General features: G+C 35.9%; 1 protein-coding gene across 2 annotated transcripts; it reads right to left on the bottom strand.

Annotated features, from left to right (window-relative positions):
- Window positions 1-1,007: 1,007 nt before the first annotated feature.
- Window positions 1,008-23,727, bottom strand: vcam1a (vascular cell adhesion molecule 1a). 2 transcript variants are annotated; one of them, XM_073814943.1, is made up of 9 exons: window positions 23,607-23,727; window positions 23,213-23,491; window positions 19,233-19,553; window positions 18,873-19,127; window positions 18,473-18,766; window positions 17,195-17,506; window positions 16,846-17,100; window positions 1,704-1,964; window positions 1,008-1,610 (listed from the first exon to the last, which is right to left on the bottom strand). In XM_073814943.1, exons 1-9 carry the CDS (start codon window positions 23,665-23,667, stop codon window positions 1,465-1,467), a joined length of 2,184 nt encoding a protein of 727 aa, XP_073671044.1. In that variant the 5' UTR covers window positions 23,668-23,727; the 3' UTR covers window positions 1,008-1,464. The 2 variants fall into 2 exon arrangements, with proteins under 2 accessions (XP_073671044.1, XP_073671045.1); XM_073814944.1 differs by lacking the exons at window positions 1,008-1,610; window positions 1,704-1,964 and adding exons at window positions 13,889-16,540; window positions 16,636-16,740.
- Window positions 23,728-24,039: the final 312 nt, after the last annotated feature.

The following is a 24,039-nucleotide window of genomic DNA, read 5'->3' as shown; positions in this document are numbered from 1 at the left end:
GCTCTAGGTGGGTGTGTTCTGACCTCTAAATTTAAGTACATTTTGAGTATGCATTGCATACGTGACAAAACACTTTACTTTCTCTTGTAGACTGGAAAAATACACTGGCTGCTGTTCTTCAGCTATACTTAAGTCCCTAGAGTTTTGAGAAAAAAAACAGAACTTTCCTTCCTGAGGTAACTGTTTAAGTTGATCGTCTGATAACATAAAGGAAACTGAAGAATAGACAACGCCTGTAATTGGGTCAAATATAAACATTTTCTGGGATAATTTAACGGCTGGACTCGTTCCTTTTTGACCCAATGCTGGGTTCAAAATGAGAATGTTATACAGAAAGATAAAGCATTCAAACGTAAACAGGTCTGGTGTTGCTTTGTTTTTAGTGGAAAATGAAAGTGAGATAAAGGTGTTTCCTTCTGTATGTGCCAAATTGCTCACAAATTTGTGATAATGTGTTTGAGCAGCTGTGTATGTACTAAGAAGAATACTCAATTAAACAGACAAAATTCATGTTATTTAAGTGGTTCTTTCTAAACTGTGAAAAATAAAAGCTGATCTAACTGAAAAACTTACTTCAATTCCCAATATTAAAAAAAGTTTTAAATTAACACTTAATTACTTCAATTGGTAACATCTAACATTTTCAACTTAAAAGGAGTATATTTAGGCTGATAAAACAATGAGTAATTGTTTATGTTAATCCAACTTTGTACATTTTACAGTGACGTTCACTTCAGAATTACTGCTGATTTTTGGCCAGTTAAGTTCGATTCAGTGCCGTGAGAAAACAAAGAATTTAATATATTCATTATGCATCTCTGCTTCTTCAAAATGGCAAGCAGACGGATATTAGATAGAAATAACAACAAACCCATTAAAATATAATTTCATACCCTAATATATAAGGGTTCACCTGTGGCCAGTAGAGGCACTTATTTAGTAAACGCCTCTGTTGGTCGTATTTGAGGGAATGGACAAACGACCAGACAGTCGTATGGGTAGGAGAATATGTTGGTAAATCAGATGAACAGTCTACAGTTTGAAAGCTTTTTTGTAAAATTGAAAATGGCACAAAATAGTGAGGTTGTTTCTAATACATTTTGAGTATAAACTAAATAGTTTAAGATGTAGACTCCAAAATTTTAATAGAAACAGTTCTAGCTGTAATACATTGGATGACATGGATGGAAGATTAAAAGAAGAAAAATACACTAAAACAATATGAAAATATTATTACGATGATACATATTATGATATTTACTACACATATCTTGAATATGATCGATTTACATTATCCCTTAATATACTACTTTTTACTTATTTATTACTTAAGTTCATGTAAATATATAGTTATGTAAATTGATTGTGTATACATTGTGTTTATTCAGATTACATATATAACAAATACTAAATAGACAGCCCAGCAATGTGATGTTGCATTGTCATGGTTTCAAGATTATTGGTTTAGTTCATGGGTATGTTGACAGAGTTTCCCCTGATTTTCCTAAGGTATCGAATCAGCACAGCTATGGCGGTCAAAAGTGACACTGACCCTACAGCTGGCACTATAACTGTTGGTAGGTCTGGTGTCGTGGAAATGTCCTGTAGTTCTGCAAAAAGATAAAGGGAATTAAATTAACTTCTGTACAGAGTACAAAAAAAAAAACATTTCACTGCCCCAAATGTCCCAGAAAGCAACTCACCTTTAACTGTATTGTTGATTTTGCTTCTCTTGATCCCCAAGTCATTTTTTAGCTTTACAAACATAAACCCCTGCATCTGCTGTTGTAACGGATGGTAGGTTAAAAACACGGCTAACCCGTTCAGCACTTCTGCTACTTTGATATTTCCAGACAATTTGAGTGTTGCTTGTCCACTGTCTGAGGAACAGAGTATGGTTATGTTATCTCCTTTACTTGGATCTAAACCATCCTCCAGCTGGATTTTGGGGTTCTTTGGAGGAACTGTGTTAAAGATAAGTAAGAGCAAAGGCCATTGCTTTTAAAATGGAATCAGACAAGAGAGTAAGTTTCATACTTTCTTTCATTTCATCTTACCTACCTTGAACCTTCACTGGCATTCGTAGGCTCCCCACCTCATTTCTTGCTTCACATTCGTACTGACCTGCCTGAGATGAGGCAGCATTGTTTATTACCAGCTTCTGGCCCTCAGCTATGGGATTGCTCTTCCCAATTTTCCACCACAGGATTTTTGGTTGAGGATTTCCATCTGCATGACATGTTATCTCCAAATGTTCCCCAAGCTGTACTATTGCATTATTACTGGAAACGTTAATTGTTCCTGGTCCATCTTGAAAAAAATATGTACTGTATAAATATACTGATCTTTTCATAAGCAGTTCTGTATAAACTTTCATTAATGTAAAAATAACACAAACTTACATTCAAGAGTTGTTGTACGACTTAATCTGTATGACTCAATAGGAAAATCAGGGAGATTGAGAGTTGCCCTGCAGTTGATATTCTTGCCCAGATCAGTGACGTAAGGATTGTACTCGACCGTAGAGGTGAAATTCTGAACATCTTCATAGTCAGTGTAAAGTACTTCCTCGTAAATGGTCTCATCTCCACGAATCCACTCAATTATAAACTTGTCTGCAGGGTAAATGTTGTGGATGGTGCAGCTGAGCCAATGAATTTGGTTTGCTTTTATTCTGGGTACCACAGGATCTGTAGGAAATGCTGCAGATAATACACTTTATGATTAGCACATCCATTTGTAGCATGTAATTATCAAGTAGATTTACAGGTCATAATAAACAAGCAAAATAGCAATTGGTATAACAATTAGCAATTTTACTAGCAGCCTGCACCTGTTGTAGCTTAAATATATAGGTAGGCTACTAATAAATAATAATGTATATAGTAACAATAATACATACAGTACAATTGTTATTTCCTCTCTGAGCAAGGATTTCCATAGAAACAAGTATGATGCTAAGTTTGAAGAGGGTGCTAGACTCTTTAAGAACGTAACCCACAATGGGGTGAACATAGATATGTATATAAAGGCTAGATGGCTCGTCCGCGCTGATGGCCAATTGAGTGGAACGTCCGCATTTTGGCGGCCATCTTAGGACAGGGCGCTCGCTCACTCGTAGCATTGAGTTTTAATGATGCAGGTACTTTTAAATGACCATAACTTGCTTAATTTTTTACCGATTTTCAAACGGTTTGGTTTGTTATAAACGTCAAAGATGTACCTATGACACTGAATACGTATACTAAAAATAAATAAAAAATTCATGAAACATGTTAAAGCATCCAGAATTATAAACACGTTAATAAAGTTTGTAAAAAACCAAACCGTTTGTAAATCCGTCAAGAATTCAGCAAGTTACGAGCATTTTAGTTGGCGTATGTCACTCACCTTCCGTCCACAGCAGCAGGGAGCAGCACTATGGCAGCACTGACCTAAGATGGCCGCCAAGTGACGACACAGCTGACTCCGCCTTGAGCCATCTAGCCTTTATATACATATCTATGGGGGTGAACGTTTCCCTTAGCAACCATTTTGGGCACCCTAGCAACCGATCCCATAATACTGCCATTATAAAATGCTCAGATGGATATCTTTGCAGCACAGTGTCATAGAGACATAGGAGTGGGCACTAGGTATGGGCATTCGATTAAATTTTTTTAGTCGATTGTCGGGAGAATTAATGATCGACTATCGATTAATCATTAATATTTTTATAATAAAAAATTAATATTTAACTTTAATAATTCAAAAATGTTGAATACAAAAATACAGCGTGTTTTCCTCAATGAGACCTTTATTACAAATCAACTTGTGGCAAACAGTTAAACTACATTTAGTTAGACAAACGGAACATATATGCGCTTGAATATGCGGTGCTCTAAAGCAGCGGAACCTGCAGCTGCGAGTCGCATTCTTAAACAGAGACCTCATTTGTTCCAAAAAATCATGACCTCTTTTTTTTAAATCAAAACGGAAGGTCACAGATAACGGAGTATGGTGTCAAATATTGCACCCTGGTGGTAAAATGTTGAATTGCTGCCACACAGTGAAATTCATTTAATTGCTTCAAGACACACGCTACGCAACGCAACCTGCATTAGATAAAAAAAGTATTTGATTAATCAATAACAAATTAACGTCATCGACTAAATTCTTAACGATCAATTATCGATTAATCATGCCCATCCCTAGTGGGCACATTTAACTCAGTCTCTCAGGATCCTTACAGAGATATTAAGCCACGCCCCTAGCAAAAACATGAGCACCCTATCAACTCAAAAATCTGAAAGTCATGGCGAAATGGGGGTTGGTTTATATAATTTATGCTGGCAAGTAGCCTATGGAGTATCATCATTGTCCACTGCCAAGCCACTCCATAGTACCAGAATAAACAAAGCTATATATCTCTGCATCAGAACATCGTAAAGACACAGGGGTTGGATCGTTTCACTCAGAGTATAATCACTTGTGGATGCCAGTTAACTCCCTAGCAACCAAACAGACGTACCATAGCAACTGATAACAAAACGTATATCTCTGCATTAGAACAGAGTCATCGGGTGGGCTCTTTTAACTAATTTTCACATTATTGTAACATTTTGTCCCCCGAAATTTGCACCACTTCACATTAGCTTCAGAAAATGTACATATCTAATTTTTAATTCTTATCAAATTTTTTGTTTTTATCTTTATAAAAAGCGTGAAAAATAAATATGGATGGACATTAAAACTTTGCTAAAACAACAACAGCTGCGGTGGTGCCCTAAGACTTTTGCACAGTACTGTCTATTTCATAAAATTCTGTTCTGTTCTGTTAAACACATTTACATTTAACTGAACTGAACAAGTAAAAGAATAGCATGTATTCTATTAACTCTATTAATATAGATTATTCCTGTTTTATATCATTTGAGGAGCTCAGATGCAAAGCCGCTAAACAAAAATGAGATAATCTGCTTAACCCCAGCTTCAGGTCATTAGAAATGAAGAACCTTTTTCACCTCAAATGTTTTTCTATTGCATCATGAAACACCTTCATTTTTAAGAGTGGTTGTGAGTACTTGGACCTGAATTACAATCTGTATGTGGCAGTAACATGGATCACAGCGCCCCCTAATGTGTGGTTCAGTTTCTTCAACTTTCATCAATTGTTTCTAGTTGCATATTTAGTGGTTTTGCAACTGTTTATCATGTCTTGTTCAAAGAAGTGGATTTTTTTGCCAAAAAAGCTTGCATGCACTTAAAAGGTTTTGTAGCAAACGACTTTGTTAAATACAAATAAAATGACTAAAATTACATTTATGAAACTAAGGCTTTTCTGTTACTGACTAATAACTTTTCATTGTTATTGAAGTAAAATTACTGAAACCAAACATAAGGTTTTATAATGATAAAAATGCTTATTTACAAGACAACATGTCAGACACACTTAGAGGGTTTCACATCTGAACTTATCATTTCTTTTCTCCATACAGTTTCGTCTTATGTCTCTAAAATATATTTTCTGTGAGGTTGATTTACAACAATGCAAAGTTATAAAAGGGCTAAGAGATAGCCAATATATATGACAAATATTGTAGTAGCATATAATTTAGTATACTATGGTAAACTGCAGTAAATGGTAATGTAATTTTGTCAATGTAGTGAGTTGATACACTGTAGTTATATAGGCTACTTTAACATTTAGATTCCAAAACTTTGTAAATACTAAAGTATATGTTTTCATTTGGGAAAATTAAGTAACTGTATAACTGAATAATGATAAATTACTTGGTACAGGTAACAGTAATTATAAAATAGTAACAGTAGCCTTTGTTATATTGCATAGAAATGTAACGACTTTGACTTTCTATAAAAACATACTGACACCTCATCAACCCGTATACTGCAACTGCAGTTAACAGTGATGTTAAAGATGAAAAGAAAAGCATTAACGTTACTCACAATACACCTGCACGACAGAGGTTTTCTGCTACGATTTTCCTGAGCATTGAGCTTTGCACACAATTGTGTTACTGTGTTTGGGTAAGATGTTGATTAAGAGCATTCTGGAAACAGTCTGGTTGCTTTCAATAACTCCACCGTGAAAATTGTTTCCAAGAGCACCCCAGAAGAAGCTCGCGACACCCGCACAACCGTTCACGCGACAGTTCAACTCCAGAGCACTGCCAACAGGAACCAGGGACTTTAATGGAAACAACTCCACTGTAAAAGCGTCATTTGCTACGAAAGAAAAGTGTTTTTAAGTAAGTTTGATTATACATATTACTAAAGGCGTTAAATGTAAAAAAAAGTTTCGATCTCACCTGATATTGCATTCAGGAATTGAATGCACATTGTTAAAATAATGCCGTTATATCCGTACATTTTCACGTTGGCTTCTGTTGTTGTTGTTCACTTACTGAGTCTGATTTGCTGAAATGAGTCTGTTTGTCGAGAGACCATGAGGGGCTTATAGGCTACTCTCCATCACAAGCCACACCTGCATATACTGTATATGACTGTATGTCAATGTTGCCATGCAATTCAAAATAGGTGTACTGCGGATAAAGTGGTACACTTTTTTCCCATTATTTTCATTGACAAAACGTGTCCCTATCAGTTTTCTACATGCTACTTAAAAAACTCTTAAAGTGTTTCAAAGTTTGTCTTGACTGAAACTTTATTACATTTTAATACATCTAATTAATTCTTTACAGTAGTCAAAAACTATACATACAGACATGTACAACATTTTTATATATCATATTTCTGTTCAATCACATCTAGCAAACACACACCCATGTCACCCACACAGGCACATGCAGCTAAACTCTACATTAAATTGTGACTTTATACAAAATAGTTTTTCAAAGAAATGTCACTGTATTCAGCAGCTATACCATTAGATACATTTGATTTTGTGTTGTCAAAATATATAGATTTAAATATACATTTGTCAATTTTACATAAAACTGAAATTTTACTTTCTAAATTAACTAAAAGACTTTAGAAAATCATTAATGAACACTTTAAACCCAGTGTGTGGTTTATTTAATATTTTAGCAGCTTTGTGAAGAAACTGAGGATCCAGTTCAGAAGATCAGCTGTGATCTTTAGTGGATAGCCTTAGCATATTCAGACTGAAGGCACTAGGAAAACATTTCATTAAGGTGAAAAAAGTTTCTTAAAAATAATAGTATAAAAGAAATGGTTCGTTAAAACAGTGGTTTTCAAACTGGGGACCCCAGTTTTATGACATTTTATAAAATACATTAATTTATCATGAATTCTGTGTAATTAAACCTAAAAAAAATAAGGGTACTAACCAACAGCACTACTTTGTTTAATTTAATATGGTTTTTTATTTAAAAAGTTATGTTTTAGAACACATTTGTCATTAATTTTCTTTGGGGGGCCGTGAAGGAATACACTGTACACAATTGAAAAAGTTTGAGAACCACTGCTTAAAAAAACCTGACTAAATGTTTTTTTGAGGAATCAAAAAAGCTTCTTCCTTGGATCCGCTGTGAAGAACCTTTTAAGCAACTTTATTTACAACAAAAGCTGCTTGGTGTTTGTCACTCACTGGTATATATCTGCTGAGGTAGCATGCTGGAAACAGAGTCGAGGATGTTCTGGACCTCTACATGGGTCCTAATTAGAGCAAGGGAGAAAGAGAGGGGTTTTGAAAGGGAAATGGTTCCTGAGACGGATGTTTCCCACTACCAGAAATGTCAATTCATGAAAAAAAGAAGGAAGCTTTATCCTACTTTCAATATACTGTGCACGCAACTACATTGTGTGTTCGTTTGTATTCAGGAATTTCAGGCAGTTTTGAAATAGCTTATAGACCCTTTTACAGCTCACGTGATCAAATAGCCTGCACTTTGGCAACAGAAGTGGTATTATTCCCCATTGGTTCTAACGTGTTAGCAACTCAGAAAGTTTATTAAAACGGTTTCCCAGCATTAAAAATGTCTGGTTGTTGCGTTTGGTTGCACTAATATAATATACTAATATAATATATACGTATTTATGAACTTTATTTTTGGCCATCTGCTAACGTCTTCTATCCACTATAGCAGGGGTTTTCAAACTTTTTGTGTGTGTGGACCACTATTTGTAATCAAGAATTTTCGCGGACCACCTCATAATAGTTATTATAAAATATGTCTACACAAAGTCCTGAATTACTCTGCACATCTAAATAGTCTTACTAGCACTAAAACTATAACTGGTCATCACATCAGTACAACAGGTTTCTTAACCTTATATCATAATTATTTATATACATATTCTTAGTGTTGGGAAAAGTTCACTTTCTACATGAACTAGTTTAGTTCACAGTTCACAAATTTTAAAATGAACTAGTTCAGTTCATAGTTCATATTTGAAAATGTTAAACTAGGTCACAGTTCCAAAAATGAACTAATTTATAGTTATTTTTTCCCATATTATTTTTTTTAAATGATTGCCATTATAGCCCATATAGAACCACCACAGACAGCAATTATTTGATCAGTTTTAAGCTAAATGCGTCAGATTTCATCTTCATGTCCAACTTTAAATCCTAATCCAACCAGGATTTACATTATCATTGACTGTCTTTTAATTTTTGTATTTGCTTGCACATACCTTGAAAGGCTAGCCGGGTGGGGGTCGCACCCCGGGCGAGAAGCGCTGCGAGGCATTGCGTGTATGACAACTTGCAGGTATTGCACTCCACACGTGCACGTTAAATAGCGTGAGCTTAGTCAAAGTCTATTTCAAGATCCGGAATATGCGTTAGCAGCCTATCTTAATCGTTAACGATTTAGGACAAATATGATGTTATTTAATGTTAAACTATTTGAGTTGCGCGGCAGCAATTTAGGCAGCGTCTGTGTTGTGATGACGCATGCAGCTTGACTGGTGAACACCGAGTGGTGGCGGTGTTGCCAGATTGGGTGTTTTTTCCGCTACATATTAAGGCCTGTTTACAGTGTGTTTTAGTCGGGTTTTCGCCTGGAAGAATATACAAATCTGGCACCCTATTGAACGACGTTAAACTGAGAGAGCGTGCCGTTCACAGGCACCAGAATGAATAAGTTCACAGTAACGTTTATTAGGCAGCAGTACACGTTCGCCCAAAATATTAACGAGTTTGTATATTAAAATATACATATTCTTATTTTGCCTTTTCACGGACCACCTGCAGTACCCTCGCGGACCACTAGTGGTCCGCGGACCACAGTTTGGGAATGGCCGCACTATAGTACACGGATCTGGTAGCTGTGTTGAAAAGTTGATAAAGTCATTTCTCTAGCCATTTCTCAATATGCGTTCTTGTCTGTACTTGTGTTCTTGTGGACTTGTGAAACGTCATCAGTCGCGGCCCAAGTACTGTTCCAATTCAAAGTTCGCATCAAGCCCAAGTTCACATAAAATCCCCGGATGTGCTCTTGATCCGCCCATTTTATCGAGGATGCATCAGATGCCCTGTCCCAAATGGCACACTCCGGACTTGTGGTCCTCCTCAGAGTCCACACTCTGATGACATCATGTAGTCCAGACTTTAGGGACCCTTGATGCGAGTCCACGTGGGTGCACCGGAGTCGTATTTTGGGACAGACTCGAGCATCACACCGGAAATAGGTAGAGAAGTTGCCCGTCAGTGTGAACTCCTCCCTTCCGTCGTCTGATTGGTCTGATTGCCCTTTCGCAAGGACTTCTGGGTTGGTAAAGTGCGCGAAGCCTGCTGCAGTGCGGGCTTCGCTGAAGACCGCATCAAGGGGGCAAAGGAGGCGCTGATGAGCACACTTCAAAGCGTAAAAATGACAGATGGGACACCCTACGGACTCGTAGACTAAGCGAGAATGCGCAATTTAAGCCAACGAGACCAAAAGTCCACATGAAGTGCGCCATTTGGGACAGGGCCAGAGGAGACTTGTGTGGACTTATGACAGCGAAGTTTCCCAGAATGCATTTCGTGTCAGGAGTTCGTTCTTCCGAGTGTGAACTTGCAAGTTCGAACTACGAAGGACACAAGTCCGAGTTCGGCGTACTTGGTTTTGAGAAACGGCTTCTGTGTTGCTTCACTGCTGATTCTTGCCATACTTCCGTTGCCTAAATGCGTGCGCATACGCTGCCACGTCATCATTGTGTACAAACAGTAAGGGTCTATAGGTAAAAACAAAAAGTGAGTCTATATCTCGGCAATGTTCTTAAAGATTTCATATAACATGAAACTTGTTGTCACTGCTACAATGATCTTATATTACCTTAACCAAGTTTTAAAATATTGTCTATTATATTCTTTACATGTTTGAAATAGTTTGGCACAGTGTCAGTCATAGTCAGTTTTAACTAACTTTGTAGCTTATCAGCGCTAGCATTAATTTTAGCTAATGTTAATTCGACACTGTAAAAACTGTACTGAGGAAAAGTTAACTTGGAAGAACTTGCCTTCATGTCTTCACTATAAGTCACTACTGTATGGCACATACCTGTAGACGTTTGTGGTCTCTCCAAAAAGTGTAGATGCTCTCAGTCTCCTGTGATTGAATCAGTCAGTCCTGCTGGCGCAGGTGGGAATGGAGAGGGGGAAGGGTAGTTAAACAGCTACTCTGGTGGCGCCAATCAATCTACAATCTTTTTTGGTGGCTGCAGCGGGTTTTTTGCATTTTATTTTATTTCATTTCATGAACTATTGTGAATTTACATTATGTATTCAAATTAATATCTTTGTCTTTTTTTAAACAGTTGTAAAGATTCATGATGATAATTTAATCATGAACTTACTAGTCGAGCATACAAATTAAAATGTGTTTTATTTATTTGTGAGAGAACAGATGAACAGAAACCATGCTTCACTTTACGGTTAAGTCTTATATTATGTCCGGGGTCAATTTTTAAGCTATCGGAAAAAAACGTTAACTCGTGATTTTATTCTTGAAATTTTGTGAGTTTTTCTCATGGCCATAAACATGCATGCAAATACACTGATATGTTTTGAAGTGTACGCAAATCATTTTGTAACGATTTTGAAGTTCACAGGTCATTCTGACAAAAAAAAATTCAAAGCAAGTGTACCAAAAAATATGTCTTCAGTGTATGTTGCTATATTGGTGTCTTAGTATCCTGAAAAGGTGAAAAAATGCTTCTCCTCACTCTTATCAGTACTGAAAAAGACTTTCAAAAGCTATCATTTATTTTTACAATGTATACGAAATATACACTTGTTTTGTGTTTCCCCAATCTTGTACTCTTATTTTGACGTTCTGTTCTGTCATTCATGTTTGTAGTCTTTTGTAGTTCTGTTTCTTATTGGTCCTTTTTCTTGATCGTTTCCCAGGTGTCTTGTTATCTGTTTACCCACATATGTGTTTCAGTTGTCCCTGGTCCAGTATTCTGTCACGGTGAAGCAGGCAAGATAAGGCAGCGGATCCAAATGCAGTAAGGTTATTCATAAAATCCAAATGGGGTACAAAGCAGAACAGGAACAAAGACCGGAACACAGGACACAAAAAACACATGACAGCAAACAATACTCGACCAGGAACAACTGTAACACAAGGGGAATATATACATGTGAGATAAAAAGACACACCTGAGAAAAAATCAAGAACAAATACCAATAAGAAACAGAACTACAAAAGACTACATGAACATGAATGACAGAATAGTATTTCAAAATAAGAGTACAAGACTGGGGAAGCACTCAAAGGCCACATTTTTGGTCTGACGTCCTGAAGTCTGTCTATTTTCTTGAACTGACAGTACTTTGAGAAGATGCTACGGAGGGGGTCTCCAAACCTTTTTGTGAGCAAGGGCTGCCACAATGTTAAAAACAATATGGAGGTCACAAATCAAATTGATTAATGGGTATTGCTTACAAACATTTTGTACTGTTTACATCTGTCCAGTAGATGGGGCATGCTAATTTTTAAATCCTCAATATTTCCCAGTACTGGTCCTGGAGTATCTCCTGCACATTTTCATTTTCAATTTGGGTGCAGAAAGGTATAAGATTGTATTATTAGTAAATATATAACATAAAGGCCCAGGTACACTTTCTTTCCGTGTCTGTCTTTCATGATTTCTTTTTTAAATGATTACAGGGCTCTCAAGTTTTACCAAAAGTCTGGGGAGTTACCAAAATGTGCTAGGGGAGGGGCCACTCAGGTATTTGCAGCAGCATCTCCTCGGGCCCACCCAATTCTCAAGTTTTTGCTAACAGTTTAATTTAACCTATTGTTTTGAAATACAAAACGTTAATGAGCCCCATTCACTTCCATAGTATTCTTTATTCCTTAGTGAATTGGGCTCATAATCGTTTTGGTTACAAACATTCCTCAAAATATCTTCTTTCATGTTCTTCACTGCAAAAAATTATTTTCAAGAAAAAAAATCTTCATATTTTTGTCTTGTTTTCAGTAAAAATATCTAAAAATTATTTAAGATGCGTTTTCTTGATGAGCAAAAGGACCCAAGAAAATAAGTTTCGTTTTTAGACCAAAAATATACATTTTAAGTGATTTTGTGCATAAAACAAGCAAAAAAAATCTTTAAAATTTGTGTTGTGTTTATTACACATATGATGCCTTGATGACAGGGCAATAATAATGAAATACATTTCTACTCCTTTTATTAATTTTAGAAAGCCTCTAGTAGCTTACTTTCTTTCAGTTCTGGTTGCAAAGCTCTTGAAGAGTTTTGTGACTGACTGAATCAATAATAATTTACCTCAAATTTGGCTTTATTCCCCAACATCAACTATTATTGTCTGTGATCTTTTGAAAATCAAAATTATTAAATGTTACAAAAGGCTGCTGCACAAAGCGAGTGAGAGCGAGAGACGAATCCATGTGCGGAGAAGTTTATTTAAGATATTCCACGTAGGCAGGCAAACACATCCAAAATAGGGCAATCCAAAAACTTAATCCAGTAATGCAGACAAGAGTCAAAACCATGACATGAAAACAGAAAACCATGAAACAAGACAATGACAATGACAATGACAATGACAATGACAATGACAATGACAATGACACGCTCAATAAGGCAGGTGTTACTCTGGCAATACTTCGCAATGTGATGTTGAACTTGAACCGATTATATAGGGACAAACAGGAAGTGGAATGTGAAGCATGACATGACCAGATTTCAAAATAAAAGAGTAGAAACAAGAACATGATATCAAAATAAAAGACCTTAACAATGAACAGAACACAAGACAAAACCCTTACATTAAAAATGGGTTATATCTACTGCATTCATCGGATCTTGCTCATCCAACTTCCACTGAAATCCATGTTTTCTAGTAACGAACGTGCTTGCAGCGACATAATGTAATTTAACCAGAAACAACAAATTCTCGCTTCTTTCTGATTGCCTGTTAGGATGCATTACAAGAAACGACAACCGGATGACATCAAGTGAAATGACTGAAATGCGTGTGAGAGTCCTGTAATTACTTTACCAGACCGTCAGGGCAGCGCTGAGATACATCATTTACAGGCGTTCACAGATCCATCATTGCAAACCAAGTTTAGAACAAACAACAGTAAAACAAAGAACAGGAAATTTTATGGTAAAGGAAATGCCTTTAGCCTTCTGTAATGCAGATGCACGGATATGGACGGCCAAGGTACATTTTGGGATTCATAGCATGACAATATATAGCCTAGGAATATTTAATTCTCCTTATTTAAGATTGATAAAGTAATTTAAAAAAGTAAAGCCCAGCTTTTAAGTTAGAAAGCCCTTGCATCTGTAAGAAAACTAAATGGCTTTATGATTTTACAAATTTATATTCATATAAAATGTCTTTAGTAAGATCTCAAAGCTTTTGTTAGAGGTTTGACTTTGTAGAAATGGTCCACAAGATAGACAAAATAATATGCAGCAGGAAAGGGTCACTCACTAAAATTGTTTGATGAATTTACTTTCACTTTCTGCTTTAGTTTCCGAAAGGAAACTGAACACAATAACACAATTGAAGAAATATTTTAATGTAGGCGCTAGAAGAAATGCCTTTCATTTATTTCCTTTATAAACAATGTGAAAGTTACAATCCAGACAATCTAGAATATCATTAATCATTACATTGTTATGAGAAATCACTTAAAAAGTAGCATATATTTCAACACATTTCCTGTAGATAAACTGACATCTATAATCATCAACAAGCATAAAAAGCAAAAAAAAATTAACGACGAGCATGGATCACAACTGTGCGAAGAGGTTTGGCCGCCAAGCAGGAATTCAAAGACCTGTAGCTTACACTGACTGTATACATTAATTTTAAACGTTAGATAAGATAAATAAACAAAGGCATATTAACCCCAAATGCTCCCTGTGCGCTGTTGGGATAGCTGCCCTCTCACTGCTCTAAGTGGGTGTGTTCACTGACCTCTGAATTTAACGCATCCCAGTGAGAACATTTCGAGTTTGTTTTGCAAACGTGACAAAACACTTTACTTTCACTTGTATTACTTGATCTATGCTGGAACAATACACTGGCTGCATCTACTTAAGTCCCTAGGGTTTTGAGAAAAAAACGGAACTTTCCTTCCTGAGGTAACTGTTTAACTTAATCGTCTGAAAACATGAAGGGAACTGAAGAATAGACAATGCCTGTAATAACTGACAGGTCGTGTGTCAAGTAAACAGGTCTGGTGTTGCTTTGTTTGTGGTGGAAAATGAAAGTGAGAAAGGAGTTTCCTTCTGTATGTGATAATTGTTTGGGCAGCTGTGTATGTACTAAGAAGAATACTCAATTAAACAGTATACTGAGACAAAAATCTGTAAACTCCATATCATTTAAGTTGTTCTTTCTACACTGTAAAAAATAAAAGCTGCTCCACTTTCTTCAATTCATAACAAAAAAAGTTTTATAAACTTTGTGAAAAAAGTGAAAAAGATAAGGGAAAAAAACTTTAAAACAATCACTTTAATTGGTAGCATCTAAAATATTTAAACATTTTCACTTAAAGGGGTCATATTATTCATTTTTTAAAAAGATTTAAAATAAGTTTTTTGTGTCCCCAGAATGCGTATTTGAAGTTTAAGCTCAAAACACACAGATAATTTATTATGTCACGTTAAAATTGCAACTTTGTAGGACTGAGCGGTATTATTGTAATTGGCCATTCTACCTACCTCACAAATTAGGCGAAATCTGAACAACCTAATTTTTCACATGTTTGCAAATAGCTTAATAAAAAAATTTTTTTAAGGTACCTTACCTTAACTTAGACAAATGAATACATCCCTGTCTTTTTTAAATGCGTTAACTTAATCTTTGTACAGCACGTCGTGAATGTTAGCCTAGCCCTATTCATTCCTTAGGATCCAAACAGGGATGAATTTAGAAGCCACCAAACACTTCCATGTTTTCCCTATTTAAAGACTGTTACATGAGGAGTTACACAAATATTGTGGCACAAAATAAAACGTGGCGATTTTTTTAAGCGAATAAAAAATGAGAACTATATTGTATGGCGGAAGAGCACTTAGTTTGCAGCACTTTGACCTCAGCATGTAGTAACATCATCACTCCTGACGGAAATTTGAGCGAGGGGTGGGGGTTCACAGGAGTGATGATGTTACTGCACCAGATGTCGTAGTGTTGTAAACTAAGTGCTCTTCGTTTTTTTTTAAACGCCACGTTTTATTTTGTGCCAGCTGTTTTTCAGCTGAGTGCTTTGATAGCTCTGATACTTCAGCTGTGAGCCGGTTGATTGCTGTGGTGATGTCCCGCCCCTCCTCCACTGTGATTGGAAGGCCATGTGAGAACTGACATTGACGAGCGGAGCTTTCCACCCAAAGTTGAATATTTTTCAACCGAGCGCCGGTTTTAAGTGTTGAAAAAAACGCTAGCTGCTGTCTTTTTTGAAAAACACTGAGCTTCCATTGGAAACAATTGAAAACATGCGCAGGCCGCGAGCGTAAAGGCTTTGGTGTGCATGCCCCCTAAATGAGATTAACAATCTACAGTTCGAAGTCTTTTCTATAAAATTGAAAAAGGCACAAAATAGTAAAGTTGTTTCTAATGGTTACATTTTAAGTATAGACTTTAACTTCTAAATAGTTTAAGATGGAGACTTCGAAATTTTTATGGAAACAGTTCTGGCTGTATTAAATGGATAGAAGATTAAAAGAAGAAAAATACACTAAAACAATATGGAAACAATACAATACAAATATACATCTTGAATTTTATCTATTTACATTATCCCTTAATATACTTTGTATTATATTTACTTATTTATTACTCAAGTTAATGTAAATTTATTGTGTACACAAAGTACATAAATAACAAATACCAAATACACAGCCCAGCAATGTATCCATACCTGTTTGTGAGAAATTGTATAGATAAAAATCCGCGGATGATGTTGCATTGTCATGGTTCCAAGATAATTGGTTTAGTTTATTGATATGTCGGCAGAGTTTCTCTTGATTTTCCTAAGGTGTCGGATCAGCACAGCTATGGCAGTCAGAAGTGACGCTGACCCTACAGCTGGCACTATAACTGTTGGTAGGTCTGGTGTTGTGGAAATGTCCTGTAGTTCTACAAAAAAAGATAAAGGGATTCAAATTCACTTCTGTACAGAGCACAAAAAACAGTCTGACTGCCCCAAATATGCCAGAAAGCTGTAAACTCACCTTTAACTGTAACGTTAATCATGCTTATATTCATCCCAAAGTCATTTTTAGCTTCACGTGGGTCTACACCATTCTCCAGCTGGATTTTGGGGATCTTTGGAGGAACTGTGTTAAAAATAAGTTAGAGCAAAGGCCATTGCTTTTAAAATGTTCTTAGTGAATCAGACAAGAGAGTAAATTTCATACTTTTTTCATTTTCATCTTACCTACCTTGAACTATGACCTGCATTCGTAGGCTCCCCACCTCATTTCTTGCTTCACACTCGTACTGACCTGCCTGAGATGAGGAAGCATTGTTTATTACCAGCTTCTCATTCTGGCCCTCAGCTATGGGATTGCTCTCCCCAATTTTTCGCCACAGGATTTTTGGTTGAGGATTTCCATCTGCTTGACATGTTATCTCCAGATGTGCCCCAAGCTGTACTATTGAGCTATTACTGGAAACTGTAACTGTTCCAGGACCATCTTGAAAAAATATGTACTGTATAAATATACTGATATTCATAAGCAGTCAAATACTGAGTTCTGTATCAACTTTGTAAAAATAACACAAACTTACATTCAAGAGTTGTTGTACGACTTGATCTGTACAACTCAATAGGGAAATCAGGGAGATTGAGTGTTGCCCTGCAGCTGATATTCTTGCCCAGATCAGTGACAGAAGGAGTGTAGTCGAACGTAGAGGAGAAATTTTGAACATTTTCAGGATAAGTTATGTTAGGAGAATACTTCTGAAGGGTCTCATCTCCACGAATCCACTCAATTATAAACTTGTCTGCAGGGTAAATGTTGTGGATGGTGCAGTTGAGCCTTTGAACTTGGTTAGCTTTAAAATGTTTTATTCTGGGTACCACAGGATCTGTAGGAAATGCTGCAGATAATACACTTTATGATTAGCACATACATTTGTAACATGTAATTATCAAGTAGATTTACAGGTCACAATTAACAAGCAAAATAGCAACTGGTACAACAATTAGCTATTTTAATAGCATTCAGCACCTGTAGTAACCTTTTATTGCTATTAAGTGAAATAATTGAACCTAAACATAGGTTTTACAATGTTAAAAATGCTTATTTACAAATGATTTTAAAAAGATTTATTTAAGGTTCTGAACTTATCATTTCTTTTCTTCATACATTTTCTTCTTATGTCTCTAAAATATAACAGTTTGATTCCAAAACCAGATAACTTCTTTAAAAAAAATTCAAAAAATATCGTTTACACAATACAAACATGATAACATAATAATAAACATGTTTTACATTTTTTTTAATAAAACTGATTTATTTTTGGAACCAAACTCTTCATATTTTCTCTGAAGCCGACTTATGCAAAGTTATGAAAGTGCTTAGAGATAGCCCACATGACTGTACACATACTGTAGGAGCCTTTAATTTAGGCTAAACTATACACTGCAGTAAATTGTCATATTTAGTATTATAAACTCTGTCAATGTAGCCTATACTATTCTGTAGGATTGTGAGTTGATAAACTGTAATATATTCTACATTAATCTTTCAGTTCCAAAACACTGGTAGCCTATTTAGGAATTTTACTACAGTTTACTATAGTAAATACTAAAGCATACTGTCTTCATTTGGGAAAATTAAACCGAATTTAAAAGATCAGTAACTAAAAAAGGATAAAACTTAGTACAGGTATAAGGTAACTATAAAATAGTAAACAGTAGCCTATGTTATATTGCATAAAAATATAACGACTTTGACTTTCTATAGAAACATGCTGACACCTCATCAACCCGTAAACTGCAACTAATTGCAACCAGTGTGCAGTGATGTTAAAGATGAAAATAAAAGCATTAAAATTACTCACAATACACCTGCACGACAGCGGTTTTCTGCTGCATGACTTCCATGCAACCAGCTTTGCACACAATGCTTTTACTGTGTTCAGGTAAGATGTTGCTGAAGCGCAGTCGGGAAACAGTCTGGTTGCTGTCAACATCTACACTGTGAGATCTGTTTTCAAGAGCACTCCAGAAGAAGCTCGCGTCACCCGGACAACCTTTCACGTGACAGTTTAACTCCAGAGCACTGCCAACAGGAACCACGGACTTTAATGGAAACAACTCCACTGTTAAAGGGATTTTGGGGATCTTTGGAGGAACTGTGTTAAAAATAAGTAAGAGCAAAGGCCATTGCTTTAAAAATTTTCTCAGTGAATCAGACAAGAGAGTACGTTTCATACTTTCTTTCGTTTTCATCTTACCTACCTTGAATGTTCACTGGCATTCGTAGGCTCCCCACCTCATTTCTTGCTTCACACTCGTACTGACCTGCCTGAGATGAGGAAGCATTGTTTATTACCAGCTTCTCATTCTGGCCCTCAGCTATGGGATTGCTCTCCCCAAATTTCCGCCACAGGATTTTTGGTTGAGGATTTCCATCGGCATGACATGTTATCTCCAGATGTTCCCCGAGCTGTACTATTGCATTATTACTGGAAACGTTAATTGTTCCAGGTCCATCTAAAGAAAAAATATGTATCGTATAAATATACTGATCTTTTCATAAGCAGTCAAATACTGAGTTCTGCATAAACTTTCATTAAAGTAAAAAAAACACAAACTTACATTCAAGAGTTGTTGTACGATTTGATCTGTATGACTTAGTAGGGAAATCAGGGAGATTGAGTGTTGCCCTGCAGCTGATATTCTTGCCCAGATCAGTGATAGAAGGAGTGTAGTTGAACGTAGAGGAGACATTCTGAACATTGTTATAGTCCCCTGACCCAGAATCGTCAAGTTTTACAGCGTAAATGATCTCATCTCCACTAATCCACTCAATTTTAAAATTTTCTGCAGGGTAAATGTTGTGGATGGTGCAGTTGAGCCTTTGAACTTGGTTTGCTTTTAAATGTTTTATTCTGGGTACCACAGGATCTGTAGGAAATGCTGCAGATAATACACTTTATTATTAGAACATCCATTTGTAGCATGTAATTATCAAGTAGATTTACAGGTCATAATAAACAAATAAAATAGCAATTGGTATAACAAATAGCAATTTTACTAGCAACCTGCACCTGTTGTAGCTTAAATATATAGGTAGGCTACTAATTAATAATAATTTATATAATAACAATAACACATACAGTACTGTGCGAAAGTCTTAGGCCACCATTAGATTTTTTTTTGCAATGGCATAGTGTCTCTTTATTAGAATACAACAAAAAATAAAGGAAATTTGTAGTATGAAAAAAACAATATAAAGTATAAGCTGAAGTGTCAATTATTTAGGCTAAACTACCATGTACACTTGAGCAATTGAAAGGATCTTTTAAACCTTAATGAAATTTAATCCTAATTCCAATTAAATAATTGTAGGACTTCATTCTCCACAAAAAACTTAAGATGTGTTTAGTGCCAACAGAGGTATCTGAAGATATGTTTTGTTTTTAATTTTGTGTACATCTTTCCTGTATTTTCTGTTTGTATCTTTATAAAAAGGGTGAAAAATAAATATGGATGGATATTAAAACTTTGCTAAACAGCAAAACTGGTGTTGGTGCCCTAAACCTTTTGCAGTACTGTATATTTTATAAGATTCTATTCTATTTAATTTTAATTTTACTGAACTAGTAAAAGAATAACATATGTCATGTATTTTAAAATGTTCCTGTTTTTTTTTCATATGAGGAGCTCAGATTCAAAAGCCCCTAAGCAAAGCCTCAGGCCATTCAGAAATAAAACTTTGTTGATAAAATCCCCTAAATGACAGAGAATCACATTTGAACTTGGGTGAGGCCCATTACTCTTAAAAAATAAAGGTGCTTGAAAGGTTCTTCAATAACCATTTTTGGTAGGGATGGCTGACGCGAAACAGTCGTTCCGAAGCTTTGCGAGATCCCGAAGCGCAGATGTGTCGAAACACTGATCCGAAGCGTGATTCAAAACACCCATGTCACGTGACTATGACCAAACGAAGCCTCGAAGTGTTTCATTAAATGTTTCATCAGGTGTGGTCTGCCGAATCAGCGTTTGATTGGCACGGTCGGGAACAGACAACACAATCGCACATCTGTATAAAAGTGAAATAAACGCATATTGACCTTGTGGGTTTTTGTGAGAGGAGTTTTTCAAAGGCTGGAGAAATTATCTGTAAAAAAGAAGTAGGCTAAGTCCTTCCACACACAGCAGATGTGACATGGTGGCTTGATATATTTTATTAATTTCTTATTGTTTATGTGGTATTTATCTCTATTCAATTTATTTATTAAATAGACCAGCTTATAGTTATTGACAAAGATGAGTCTAAAAGCTCATGTAGTTGTCAAACAGATGTTAAAACAACAACAAAAAATATGTAACTTAATTATGACGGTAATAACAATGCGTTTCCCGGGGTTCGATCCAAAGTGCTTTTGCATGAGAGTCTAGGACACTATCCACTCTCCCACCTGATCACTTATATCAATTACACAACATGTGGGATCCAATTTGTCAGTGCTCGTCTAAAACCTTGTCAAGGCTGCTCTATGGCAATACGTGCAAATGACCACTAGGTGTCACTGTGGAGGCGGTTTCGATCCATGTTTCGAAGCCTCGACACAATTGATTCAACTGTTTCAGTGTTTCACGAAGCCTCGCTCTGCCCATCACTAATTTTTGGTTCCTCAAAGAACAATTAAGTCAAAGGTTCTTTAAAGAGCTATTTCTTTCTTACCTTTACATAATCTGAAGAACCTTTTTCACCTTAAAGGTTACTCTATGTCAGGGGTTCTCAAAGTCCGGACTCCGGTCCGGATCCGGACCCGATGAGAACTTGATCCGGACCCGCGTCCACTTCATATTACAAGTGCATTAATTTCTATGTGATTGATTAAACGTGAGCATTTGCTACATTACAAATGCATATTGAACTTGTAAACCATTCGTTTAGTTTTGTTTTCTTTTTAGATTTAAGAGTATTCCTGGTCCGAAAATAAAACGAGTTATTTAAAAATTTCCTGTGTGACGCTGTAGCCATCACACACAGATATTATGCACAGCTACTTCATGTACTACGGCTTTTGATCATTAAGTCCTTATCAATCTGCAATCACTGTTGGTTTGAGTCGTTTAAAACATGCATTTGAAAAAGCAACACTCGTCAAACATAATCTTTATACATATTCTTTATTATCATGAAAATACCTGAAAAGGTTTGAAGAACAGCAATATAAATATATCCTTAAGACATTTCCTGGAGCTGCGTGTGTCTTGTTCTTCGTCTGCAGCGCATATTAAGTTTCTGCCTGAGAGCGCCCCCTGGCTTTTGGATGTAGCGGCATTTCACCGTAATTCATGAGAACCATAGCAAGCATCATAAACCAATTTATAGGTGCACCCCTAATTTTGGTCAGTGTCTCTGCCTATCAACCACACTTTTTTTGCCATGGTTTATGCATCTGATGGAGAACAAACTGTGCCATTTCTCTAATTAGATTGCTCTTTATTTTTTACCTGGTTACTTTTGGCATATTTCTTGTGTTTATGTTTAAAAAATTTTTTTACTTTAAATGCAAAATACACTTATGTTTTTCCCAAACTGTTTGTGTTGATTTGTTATATAAACAAATGATTTACATAAAGTTTTTCCGGACCTATGAAAACGATGAGAATTCAGATTTGGACTTTTGAATGTAAACTTTGAGAACCCCTGCTCTATGTCATCAAGCACCTTTATTTTTAAGAGTGGTTGTGAGTAAAAAAACCTGAAAATAACCTGTATGTGGCAGTAACATGGATCACAGCGCCCCCTAATGTGTGGTTCAGTTTCTTCATTTTTACATTCTGACTTTCATCAATTGCATTGTTTTTAGTTGATTGCATCTTTAGTGATTTTGCAACTGTTTACTATGTCTGTTTCAGAATTTTTTTTTTTAAGTGGAGGTTTCTTCAAAAAAAGCTTGCATGTACGTAAAGGGTTTTGCAGCAAAAGACAGTCATATTAGTAACATAAAATGTTAACATCAATTAAATTACTAAAGTGACATTTGTGGGAATAAGTCATTTAAATTACTGACTAATAAACTTAAACCTTTTATTTCTATTAAAGTGAAATTACTGAACCTAAACATTAAGGTTTTAATTTATCATGATAAAAATGCTTATTTACAAGAAAACATATCAGACGCACTCAGAGGGTTTTGCATCTGAATTTCTTTTCTTCATATAGTTTCATCTATGTCTCTAAAATATATTTTCTGTGAGGCTGATTTACAACAATGCAAAAAGTAATGAAAGTGCAAAAGATAGCCAACATGACAAATACGCCGTATTAGTATACTACAGCAAACTGCAATGTAGTAATTACAGCCTATACTATAGTATTCTGTATAGATTAACTAAAGTGAGTTGATAAACTGTAGCAATATAGGCTAATTTAACCGTTACGTTCCAAAACACTAGTATGTAGGAGTTTTGTTTACTAGTAAATACTAAAGTATACTATGTTTTCATTCAACACACTGATTTTAAACTGAATAATGATAAAACTTAGTACAAAACTTAATACAACTGTAAAATAGTTCATTTTGATAAAAATGAAAAGAAACGCATTCGCTACTCACAATACACCTGCACGTCAGAGTTACTCTGCTTCGGTTTTCCTGAGCATTGAGCTTTGCACACAATTCTTTTACTGTGTTCAGGTAAGATGTTGCTGAAGATGAGTCGGGAAACAGTGCGGTTGTCCTCAATATCTCCACCGTGAGACTTGTCTCCAAGAGCACTCCAGGTGAAGGTGGCGTCACCCGCACAATCTTTCACGCGACAGATTAACTCCAGAGCACTGCCAACATGAACCACGGGCTTTAATGGAAACAACTCCACTGTAAAAGCTTCATTTACTACGAAAGAAAAGTGTTTCCTGTTTAAGTTAATGATTTTAAAATAAGAAGTCTGATTAAGCTACATATTAAAAACATTAAATGTAAAAAAAAAAGGTTGCGCGTGCAGTCTCACCTGATATTGCATTCAGGATTTGAATGCACATTGCTAAAATAATGCCGTTATTTCCGTACATTTTCACTTTGGCTTCTGTTGTTGTTGTTCAATTACTGATTCGGAGTTTTCTGAAATGAGTCTGTCTGTCGTGAGCATGAGGGGCTTATAGGCTACCCTCCATCACAAGCCACACCTGCTCACATGTCTACTGTATTATATCTACACTGTATCTAGACTGTTATGCCAATGTTACCATTCAATTCAAAATGTGTGTACTGTGGATAAAGTGGGACACTTTTTCCCCATTATTTAATTGACAAGTGTCCCTATCAGTTTTTTTACATGCTACCTAAAATTCCAGTATTATCCAAGACAAACTTTTAAACGCTTAAGAGATTTGTTCAATCACGTTTTAATAAATTCCTTTACAGTTCTGATTATTCTCAGTAGT

Source organism: Paramisgurnus dabryanus, chromosome 6 (assembly GCF_030506205.2).
Source record: "Paramisgurnus dabryanus chromosome 6, PD_genome_1.1, whole genome shotgun sequence".
NCBI classification, from domain to species: domain Eukaryota; kingdom Metazoa; phylum Chordata; class Actinopteri; order Cypriniformes; family Cobitidae; genus Paramisgurnus; species Paramisgurnus dabryanus.
The sequence above is the reverse complement of the archived record's forward strand: the minus strand, read 5'-3'. Positions and strand labels throughout refer to the sequence as shown.

Coding starts and splice junctions, on each gene's coding strand:
- vcam1a (XM_073814943.1), bottom strand. CDS start 23,667: ATGTACGGAAATAACGGCATTATTTTAGCAATGTGCATTCAAATCCTG. Junction 19,554..23,212: donor CTCTGACGTGCAGGTGTATT/GTGAGTAGCGAA, acceptor TATTATCTGCAG/CATTTCCTACAGATCCTGTG. Junction 17,101..17,194: donor TCGTACAACAACTCTTGAAT/GTAAGTTTGTGT, acceptor TATTTTTTCAAG/ATGGTCCTGGAACAGTTACA.